Genomic DNA, 11834 nt, shown 5'->3' on the forward strand with positions numbered 1-11834 from the left:
ATAATCGATCGCTTATACTCAGAAATAATGCTAAAATAACAGTTTGGTGTAAAAATGAGTTTGATGTTTCTGATACTTTTAGAACGCTATCTTTTGCACACAATGTTGTAAAATGTGTAGATGGAAAATATTTTTTAGATGGACAAGATAAAAATTTAACGTTGATTAAATGTATGGGAGGTAATTTACATTTTTTATAAGTAATAATGTACTTAACTTGTATCTTACAGTGGTAGATTTGTTTATTTGTATAGTTTTTTGCATAGTAAATTTTTAAAGGTTGTTTATAACTGTAGGTAAAACATTTCTAATTTACAAAATAAAAGTTAGAAAAGGAAAAATTTTCCTAAAATTAAGTTTATACATCAAAAAAATATTTATTTTATTACAGTTTTTAGCAATTTTTTTAATCTAAAAATTTTAGTTTTAGGGGTAAGCAACGTAAAGACCGAAGGACGGAATCAGCCTGCATAGAGAACTCTATGAAATGCAACGTATTTTTAGATTCAAAACATCTTAGTAAATTTAATTAAAATGAGCTACTTAAAAACTCATATGGTCAAGTGTTCTCTTAATTTGAGCATTAATAAATTTAGCACGTGAAAAATTTCTGGTAAATTCAGCCGGCCGACTATAAAAGCTGCTTACCCCTAATTTAAATACTTACTATGTAAAAAAAAATTTTGAAAAACTTGACTAACGTTTAATGCTGTTTAATATTTTATTTGCTTAACCCTAAAAGTTTTTTGATAAAATATAGATTGTAGGAACCTTCCTTTAGTAACTGGAACAACGGATGTAGGTTTTGTAAGACATGACCAACCATTTCTGTATGAATGTAAATCTGATCACGTGAGTAAATCAACCAATAAGATGGAACGAAAATGTAGCGATGGAAAGATCATACCCAGACTTGAATATGATCCAATAATTTGTTATAAACGTTAATATATATTATGAAAAATCAAAAGCTAAAAAAGATAATAAGTTTCATATGAATGCTGGCCTACTTTAAAACTATTAAATTGTTTTCAATAGACTTGTACAAACATAAATACGCGACAAATCTCTTCCCCATTCATTTATTTTTCTAATTAATATCACTTAAAAAACATTTACTTATTAATTTATCATTTTAGAAAACTGTTTAAAAAATATATAATTTCAATAACAGCTTGCATAGTGAACATTCCCGATGAACTTAGCTACAAGGTAAGCTATGAAGACGATTTGATCGGCTATACTAAAAACTTATCAGTTATACTAAGACATGGAGCTGAGATGCAACTTGCTTGCATAAATATTTCTAAAGTATTGTCTACCGATAACAACTTTATACAAACATGTTTTGATGGAAAACACATAGACTTGTCAAATTTTGTATGTGAAGAAATTTATAGTTAGTAATCTAGCTGTTATAAATATATAAAGTATTGTTGAGGTTTAAATATAGTAAAATTGTTGATGTTTATAATACTTTTCAAAATTTATATTTTTGAGAAATGAAACAATTTTTTTTAGCAAATGATATTTTTATTATTTAAAGTATATGTTTACTATTTATAAACCACGAGTTTTATATTTAAGATACATTTGTTCATTCATTTGTATAATTAAACTATAAAGGTTAAAAAAGACTATTGATAAACTTAGACTTATAAATAAAGAATTTAATTATAAAACTGACAAAAAATTAAAAAAAAACTATTTTTTGAAATAACAAACTTATACAAATACTCATCCGAATAAACAAAAACTTTATAAATTAAGATATATCATATTTAACTTAAAAAGGCGTTGATTCCTAGAGATCAAAACAAGTAAAATCCATCGATAAATCAAGTAAACTATTTGTGTACGTAAACATTTGTTTGACTAACGATTGTATGCTGCTCTTAAACTATGAACAGCTCTAAGAAATTGTAAAGGTTAAAACACAGTAAAAAAACATACAAAGCAAAAAAAAAGAACAATTGGTATTTATGTATTAGGTGTATCTACTGTAAACATACACTTAATTTTACAATTAAAATATAAAAGTATATTATACAAAAATCTAAGACAGGATTCATTCAAAAACATTTTTTATTAAAGCAAAAAACAAATAAAACCGATTTCGGCTAACGTTTTTCAAGTACTTTTGTTAGCAACTATTTTAAGATTAAATTTTGAGTAAATAAATCGTTAGAGGTTACATCAGAAAAAACAATCAATTAACACTAATTAGCATAATTGAGCAAAAATTAATTAGACATTAACAATTCATAAATACATATTTAAAATAGTTGATCAGTAATTTAACTAAGACTAGCAACAATAACAAAACAAACAATAAAATAAGCGACAAATTGTGACAAAAGTATTTATGAATTGCGAATGTCTAATTAATTTTTGCTCAATTATGCTAATTAGTGTTAATTGATTGTTTTTTCTGATGTAACCTCTAACTATTTATTTACTCAAAATTTAATCTTAAAAATAGTTGCTAACAAAAGTAGTTGAAAAGCGTTAGCCAAAATCGAATTTATTTGTTGTTTGCTTTAATAAAAAAATTTTTGAATGAATCCTGTCTTAGATTTTTGTATGATATAAAAGTATATCAAAAAAGTTCTAAAATTAAAAATAAATTTAATCATTATTAACTAATAATTGAGTTTTTCAGAACGATCATATAGTTATATAATACAGGTTTAATTACAGTACAACTTTTTTGTTTTGAAAACTTTGCACACTTAGGAACTTATAAGTTACTTGAGTTTAAAATTTTCAATTACTTTTATTATTGTACTACATATATATATATTTTTTTTTTTTTTTATGGTAAAAAAACATCAGTCTCAAACTCTACCCCTTGCAACGATAAACGTTTTCTGGGGAAAAGTGAGTGTGTTACATCATATGTAATTTTACCTGCCCCATTAATATTTAACTTTAACTATCCAAAAATAAAATAAACAAAAAACTATCTTTTAAACAAATAAAAAGCCCTTGGTGACACGCCATTTGGAGAGCACTCACAAGGCTAAAATCTCAACACTAAAAACCACAAAGTGTGGGAAAATCATGAAGCTCAAATCCCCAAGTAAGTGTTCACCGGCGCTACAACAAAAAAATCACACCAACAATCCAATCATGTGATCACCGCCACCAAAGTGAACTCACAATCAGCTGTTGAGCAAATGCATAAAACTAGTATTATAATGAATACATTAGCATTAAATAACTATCTTAAAGCTTGGTAATTAACTAATTTACTGAAATGGTACTCAGAAAAAAAAAATCTAAAAATTAAGCTAAATTAGAAAAAAAATAAAAATAAATAAATAAAAGTTAAACAAAAACTATTAAGAAAAATGTAGTTTCTGAAACTTGTATTGGTGGAATTAATTTTAGTCTAATAAAAGTAAGAAAAAAAAAAAAAAAAACAATTTATTTATGCAATAATAATTAATATATACAGCTAACAAATAAATATAACAAAAATATAATAAAAACTTGATAGTAGCAAAAAAAAAGCAATCACGCACAACCATACAATATATTTCCCCATCAACAGACCAAAACCAGCCAATCATGATCAGAGTAGACACAAACAAAATTGACCATACATATAATAAGAGAAACAGATAAAAATAACAACCAAAAGCAATTAATCAAAATCTGCATGCAACACAAAATATTCAACCACAGCACTCTAAACCTACTCAGTATACTGGCTCAACAAGAATTTTTTGTAACTATATTTAAACTGATCTTTTTTTAGGTTTTTAAAAATTTCTGGAACACTAGACCACAACTTAGGGCCCAAATACTTGAAGGAGTTTAGGCCAAGTTGTGTTCTAGGTCTTTCAATAACAAAATTATTATTTTTTGAATGTCTTGTATAGTGTGTATGAACCATACTTAATGGAGTAAAACAACTGTGGTCAACCTCAAATCCTCTCAAAGTATTCAGCATCAACTTACAAACTTGCAAATTAAACACCTCATTAAATTTCAGTATACCAGTTTTTAAAAACAATGAATTTGTAGGAGTCAGTGCAGGTACGCGACAAACATATCTTACAATTCTTTTTTGCATACAAACAATTGGTTTCAAATGACAACTAGCAGCACCACCCCAAACAGTTATACAATACAGGATATGAGGATAAAACAAACTATAATACACCATTTTCAAAGTACTTGTATCCAAATAATATCTTAATTTTGACATCATAAAACAACTTCTTGAAAGCTTAGACTTAAGGTACTTTAAATGTGCCTTCCAATTTAAATTATCGTCTAATACCACACCTAAGTATTTAATATTTTCACTCTGCTCAATCACAAAACCATTTACCTTAACACTGAATTCATTCTTTTTTGCAGTTCTATTAAACAGCAAAACTTAGTCTTTGAATAATTAATAAACAATCTATTTTTACACAGCCATTCATCAATTTTCTTCAACTCCATATTTATAATTAATTAATTAATTACTTTATTCAAAACGTTATCCTTAATCAAGGTTACGTTAAAAGTTATACTGTTTTACTAATCTGAGTTTTTAATTAGTAATGTTTAAATATGTTCCTTACTTTATATAACTTATTTTAGATTTTTTTTAATCGTATTTTTAGTTATAAATATAAGTTGAAGCATATATATATATTTACCTAGTGCATAAATAAAAATTGTTCACACATTTGCATGCTTTTTTCTAATGTACGTTAATCTTAACAGACTTAGTAGAGTTTTTATACGTTATAGGCAGCGAAACGTTGTTAGTAGAATGAAGTCTTTGAATACAAAATCTGTAAATTTTCATTAAAACATATAAACTAGATCTATTCAAAAAGTTATTTTTGATAGAAGACTAAACTTTTAAAAATACATTTAAACAAAATTCAACATAAAGACTATTACATGTTTTGGTTTATCAAAAACTAATAAAAGAGTCTCAACTTCTAGTGGAGAATGAGTCTGCTCTAAAATGTTGAAATACTTTAATAAATAAAAAGACTATAATAAAACTAATTTTTTATTTTCTCGCAAGAACCAAACAAAGAGATAATCATCGACTGTATTATACCATCCGTTGAAAACGGTGAAAACACTGAAAAAATTGTAAAATACAACGAAACGTTTCAAGTACAGTGTAGGGCAGGATACTCCACTCCAGAAAATAATTGGACTTGTAGTAATGGGAGTTTAACTTCTTCAGCGACAGATTTTGAACTTAAGTGTTACGCTGGTAAGTAACAAAAAGAAATAATGACGTAATTTTATTCATAATGCCTCCCAAAACTTTTTTCTTTTTCTCATATACCTTAGAAATGTATCTATATTTAGAGCTAATATTTTTGACAATATAATTAAAATACAATTAATTTCTAATTAAGCGTATCAAATAAAATTTTGAAGAACAAGCATATATTTAAAGAACAATTATTTTTTTTTTTAAGGTAGTAAATAATACACTTTCAACTTATAAAAAACAAATTGCATTCCACCGACTATTGCTAATGCAACTCCAAGTAGTAGTGTTGTTAAGCATAACTCCCTTGTTTATTACACTTGTTATTCGAATTTCAGTACTTATAAACTCCTTAAGTTTTCTTGTGTGGACGGAAAAATCAATACCACAAGTGCTTCATGCCACAAAGGTCATTATATAAATTTTAATTAATTGATGTAATAATGTTTTTTTTTTTTTAAGTTTAAAACTAACAAAAATATACATTTCAACAAATATTAAATCCATTTAAAGGAAGCACTTGAGTTTAAGTTTTTTAAAACATTATAAACTTAAAAAAAACATTTTGTTATTAAATATATAATATAAAATATGCCAGAAAAATTATTATGGTAAAAAAAGTACCAAAATTAGATCCAAATTTAATTTTTAAACTTTCAAATGGTCTTTACTATCAAATTTGAGAACAAAATTTCATTCAAAACTCCTTTTCGAGAAGAAATTCTTGTTCGGTTATATTTTCAGGCTTTTAAATAGATAGTAGCAACAAAAGCAGCATTTAAAAAAAATTTAAAAAAATTCTTACAGTTTTGTTAATATTTTATCCAAGTACTAACAGGGTGATGTTTTTACAGACTGTGCAGTTCTTATTTCAAAATACCTTTCTTACAATGTGAGCAATGAAAGCAATGTTGTTAGTTATTCGAAGAAAGAAAGGCTCACTTTGAAACATGGATCAAAAGTACAGTTCAGCTGCTTGAACAAAACAGCAACATTACCAGATGATATTGAACCAACTAAAACGTGTGAAAATGGAAAAGAGATTAATTTGAATAGTTACATTTGTAGTGAAAGTATGTTGTAATTGTAAAGCACAACATTTAAAGTAATGTCTTTTTTTGGTATATTTTGTATAAAACTAATCAAACTGAAACTAAACTTTTAGTTTACTACTTTTGTAGTTAAATTGACTTATGAAGTACAATATTTAGACACAATTTGTCTTTTGTTGTTCAAAGCTAACCCGCCTATAAAATGTCACATTATTTAGAACATCTAATTTGCCTATAGACTGTAATATTGATGTCCCAAATCATCTTACTTACGAAGTGAAAAAGAAGAATTTCGTTATGGACACAAGTAATAACAGAACTCTAACATTAAAGCACGGCACAGTAGTTCAGTTTAGCTGTAGAAGTAGTACAGCCAGATTTACGGGTAATATAAACTCTACTAAAACATGCACAAATGGAAAGGGATTTGATTTGTCTTTAATGAACTGCAAAGAAAGTGAGTCGTTGTATAAGATGCTAATAAGTTCAAAAATAAATTTTAATCTTTAGACAGCTTAATTTTTTTTAACATTTATACATTTTAGTATTGTTGTTTATGTGAATTAAAAAAAATCGAATCATAAGAACACTAAAACAACTTTTTATATGTTTTTAAATTATATACTTCTCATTGTTCACAACTTTTTGACAACGATTCAAGAACTGATAGGTGGTAAGTGCTTCTTGTTGTTGATAGAAATTTTAATCTACGATCCATGTAGTTCTTGTTGTGGTACAATAAAAAAATTAATTAAATACTTTTTTTGTTTAGTATGCTTAACCACTTATCTAATTTTATTATATCAATAATAATAAAACTATATTTTATGAAACTTTCAAGGCTGTGAAATTTATCTACCATCTCATCTTTTTTATCGAACGGAAGACGATAACTCGGCTGTTAAATATTATCAAAATGGAACTTTGAAAATGAGAAATGGAGCAAAAATTGATATGGAATGTATCAGCAGAACAGCAACTTTACCAAATGACATTGTGAGTACAGTAGAATGCATTGACGGAAATGAAATAAGTTTTTCGAACTTTACCTGTACTGAAAGTTAGTGAAAGTTTCATATAGTTTCTATAAAAAAGTGTATGTTTTTCTGATTTTAAAATATTTTCCTAGCTTGTGTTTAAAATAACTTATGAATAAGTTTTTTTTTAAACTTAATAAGTTTTAAATACACTTTTTCTGTACATTACGGCCGATAGGTTATATTTTGCTTGTCAAGCAAAAACATATAGTCTGCAAAGTTTTTTATTTTGTTGAAGAAAAATTTGTACAAAACAACTAACAAGCTTTTAGTTTGATAAAATGATTCAAATACGATCTTTATTTGATAGTTAAAACTGGTTTTATTTATTTAATGTATGTTTCGTTACAATTTTGGTTAGAAATTTTTTTTTTTTCAGTTTTTTAAACAGACAGCGGCCAGCAAAATCCTTTTTTTAGTAAATTCGTTCGACTGTTTATAAAATAACTGCCGATACCTACTTTAGATCATTAAAACTTTATGAAAAACTTAATAGTAGTCTAAGCTGTTTTTAGTTTTAACTTTTTTTAAAGGCTGTCTAGCACCAGTTGTTGCCAATGCAAATCCCAATAAGCAATTAGTCAAGCATAACTCTTATGTGGAATACGAATGTGATGAAGATTACAAATCTCAATCAGATCTTAAGTTTTTGTGTCAAAACGGTCAAATCGATACAAAAAGTGTTAAATGCGAACCAACGAGTAAATTTTTTTATTGTGTCTTTTACTTAACTAAAACTTATCAATACATGTCTTTAACTTATGTTACTTTGTAATTCTAAGCTAGAAGTAAGTAATAAATTTGTAGGTTTTAGTTAGTCTTCTTAAGTATTATATGAAAACATTTAAAAACACTAAGAGTTTTACTTAATAGTAAACTCCAGTTTTTAGATCAGCATTTATAAATATTACTTCGATTTACATATAGACCAAGCATGCTCAACTAAGTATAACAAGCTTGGATATTCTTGGGAAGAGAAAGGTTATGATTTCGAAGATACAAAAAAAATATGTGAATCAAAAGGTGGACGTCTACCTTTTAAAAATATGAAAACACAAGAAGACCGAAAGTATTTTTTGAAACTTTTTATTTTACATTATATAGTAACATAAACTATGTTTCTTAATATAATTAAATAAACCAAGTATCGTACTTTTTCACAAAACTAAACTGTTTTCTAACTGTATAAACTTTTGGTAACTTCTTGCGTATTTTTTAAAAAGTTTTAAAGGTGTAAATTGAACACCAATATATTTTAATACTATATGTGGTACTATTTTCCAAAAAAAATTCGTAAATAAAAATTCTTTATTGTTATTTTAAAAAAACGGTATGTTTTTGAGTAGGTGTCAGAAATGCAGGGATAGTTATTTTTGCAAACGGTTTCAGTTTAATAAAAAATTCCATTCTAAATGAACTAGAAATTTTTTATTTACTTATTTGAAAACAACGTTTAAAATAAACTAAATTATAAAAGTTCTTAATTAGAATATTTAAAGCTCGTGTAAAAGTGTCTTGTTAAAAGCATATAAAAACCATAATAAGGACAATTTTTAACTGATGTATTTGTACAACCGTGTAACAAAAGAAATAGCAAAAACAATTTTAAGCGAACAAAACTTTAGTATTTTATCCTACGTCAAAAATTATAAACTAATGCTGATTTAAGTATGTATTGTTTTCAATTCAACATATAATTATATATTTATTTTAAATGCAAGAAAAATTAAATTCATTTAAACGTTACCATTACTGAAAGTAGGACTCTAATGCTTCAATTAGTTTTGAAATATTTATAACCAGATTTTATATAATTAAAGTAACAGAATTCTATTAATTTTTATAATTTTGTTCAAATCAGGAATGTTGAGTCGGTGTTGGGATTTCCCCAAAATGTGTACTACTGGGTATCAGCTCAAATAAATGGAAATGACGAGAAGTTTTACTGGGAAGATGGCGACAAAGTTAAGGGGTGGGCGAAGGGAGAACCTACGAGATTTGTAGAAGGTTATTATGGGGAAATAGACGATGAGGACTGCGTTGTGCGTTGGCATGACAACGAGTTGAACGACCTGACCTGCTACTTCACTCTCAACTTTGTTGAAAGCTTGCAGGGTCATAACTACACACCAGTAATTTTGTGCGAATATGATTGCCCTGATAAGTAGTTGCGCTTTATACGTAATAAAAGAGTCAACTTGTAGAAAATTTATAAGTTTTAAAAACTATATAAAAGTTAAAGAATTGAATAAATAGTGATAAATAGCTTCATAACTTTTATACAAGTACATACTAAACTTAAACAATTTTTTTTTATTGTTTACGTTTAGAATTAAGCGATAAACAAAAAAATTTCAAGTACAAGTTATCTAATTGTAAAATTTGATATATAAGTGAAATTCCAATATAATAAACAGTGTCAATATGACTGTCTTTTTTATTATAAAAGTATAAATTTTTATGCCTTTTTTTGTTAATAGTCTTCTTCTATTTTTATTGTTTCTTATACATTTAATTTCATACATTTGCATTTATCATCGAATTATCAAGAATCTTGTACTTTTGAAAATTTTATGAATACTCTGAAGTATTTTTGTGCAAGCTAGTAAAATTAAGTTTTCAAAACTAAACTATCCATTTAAACTCCCAAAAAAATCTGCTTGTTTTTCGTTTGAATTAAGTTTTTAAAGATTTTTGATAAGGCTTTCTAAACTATAATTTATAAATAAATCTTTTACAGTTAATCTCAGACTTCTATCTAATTATACTTATTTTTTAACTATTAAGTTCATAACTGTAGCTATTTGCTGGCACCTTCTATGTTTACAAACGCTGAAAAACATGCTTTTGTAAAAGTGTAAAAACTCAAAAATTCTTTTTTGGTTTTAGTATAAAATCTGCTAAGCCTATGAAAAATTATGTTTTTAAAATTATTTAAAAAGATACTACTTAAAAGCTTATCTACTTATTATTCCTTTATAAACTTTTATTTTATTCCATTTGTTAACTATAAATTTTTATAACCACTTAAAAGTATACTGTATTTCAATAAGTATAGTATCAACTAAAAAGTTTTTAATACTACTATAACCATACATATAAATTAAACTAAGCTAATGAATATAGATGCCATAATTTGAGTTTTTTTTAAAACAAATTAGACCTAATCTTTTAGGTCGAATGACATTACTGTTCTATGAAAAAAAAACTCAAACAAATTTAATTTATGTCGTAACAATAAGTTAGCCTTTAGTCAGAAAAGTCCAAAAATTATCAGGAATGTTAAGAAAACTATTATTCTTTTCATAAGTTTGGCTTGAACAAAATGAATTTATTTTTAAATCTTACCTAAGGGTCAAGTTTTTATTCGCAAGCTAAATTAGTAAAACAGCTAGCTATAAAATTGGAATTATATGACTGCCCTAAAATTTTAAACACTTCCAATTCTCTTTACTAGTTATTGCCCCCAAACAAATAAAATTGTCCTTTTTAAACCCTGGTTTAAAAAAAAAATCCAAAAATAAAACTTTTATTTGAAGAGACATGGCTTATAACTTATAAGTCTATCAAAACATCGTATTTTAGCTAGAGCAAACATAGAAGTAAGGGAATTGTATTAAGAACCAGGACTTATCAATGTTACTCAAAATACTTTAATTCTAAGTGTAAAGTATTGTTTAAAAAATATATAAATGGTTTTTGAGTTTAGTAATGATCGTAGCTTAGAATAGCCAGATTTGCATACAATTAGATACTGAAGTAGTAAAGATTGAAAGTGTTAAGTATGTGCATAAATTAGTGTTAGAAAAGTACAGTATGTTGTTACTTTGTGTTTTTAATTTAATAATCTTTAAACTGCTTTGAGCAAATTTATTTAATTATATTATTTTGTTATTTTTTTTAGGTTTTGTTTTGAAGAGTATAAATATACGACATTGATTAGTAAATAAGTTGACTACAAACAAAATACGGTATACAGTTTGAAATCGTATTTGACTTTCGATCTTTTACGACTTATGGAATGATAAAGAATGATTTCTTTAAAGTACTTAAAAATATTAGGCTCCGGACAACGCAGTCTCGATCAATAATTTTTTCGATCAAATTAAATGTTACATTTTATTATTGTTTAACTTTTACAATAAAATTTCTCATAATTATGCTTGAATTGTTCAATGTTTATGATTTGAAAAATGTAAGTCGGCATAAATTTGCTTAAAATGAATTTAAAGTTAGTTTTATGACTATTTATTAAAGCTTGTCATTCAAATGCTATGCACACTCTGGAAACAAGAATACTATAGTATGCTACACTAGCTGTTTACAGTATACCATATATACTTACAACTGTATACTAAGTATATACAAAGGATACAACCTACTTATAAAAGCAAATTATAATACAGTCTTAATCACTTTTTTTGAAAATCAATCATACTTAGCTTCTTTTTTTTTATTCATAACCATAGCTTAGTAAACAACGTCTTGTTTACAATGTTAAGTATG

The 11834-nt window shown here is 26.0% G+C and overlaps 1 protein-coding gene across 1 annotated transcript; it reads left to right on the plus strand.

The window, feature by feature from the left end:
• The first annotated feature begins 3063 nt into the window (after positions 1–3063).
• LOC145836574 (uncharacterized) lies at positions 3064–9496 on the plus strand. The gene is made up of 8 exons (XM_082944368.1): positions 3064–3082; positions 5039–5236; positions 6094–6312; positions 6530–6748; positions 7133–7351; positions 7862–8029; positions 8256–8397; positions 9190–9496. The coding sequence occupies exons 1-8, from the start codon at positions 3064–3066 to the stop codon at positions 9494–9496; spliced, it is 1491 nt and encodes a 496-aa protein (XP_082800494.1).
• Positions 9497–11834: the final 2338 nt, after the last annotated feature.

The sequence above is a fragment of the Thalia democratica genome, chromosome 5 (genome assembly GCF_965202585.1).
Source record: "Thalia democratica chromosome 5, ktThaDemo2.hap1.1, whole genome shotgun sequence".
In the NCBI taxonomy this organism is placed as follows: Eukaryota; Metazoa; Chordata; class Thaliacea; order Salpida; family Salpidae; genus Thalia; species Thalia democratica.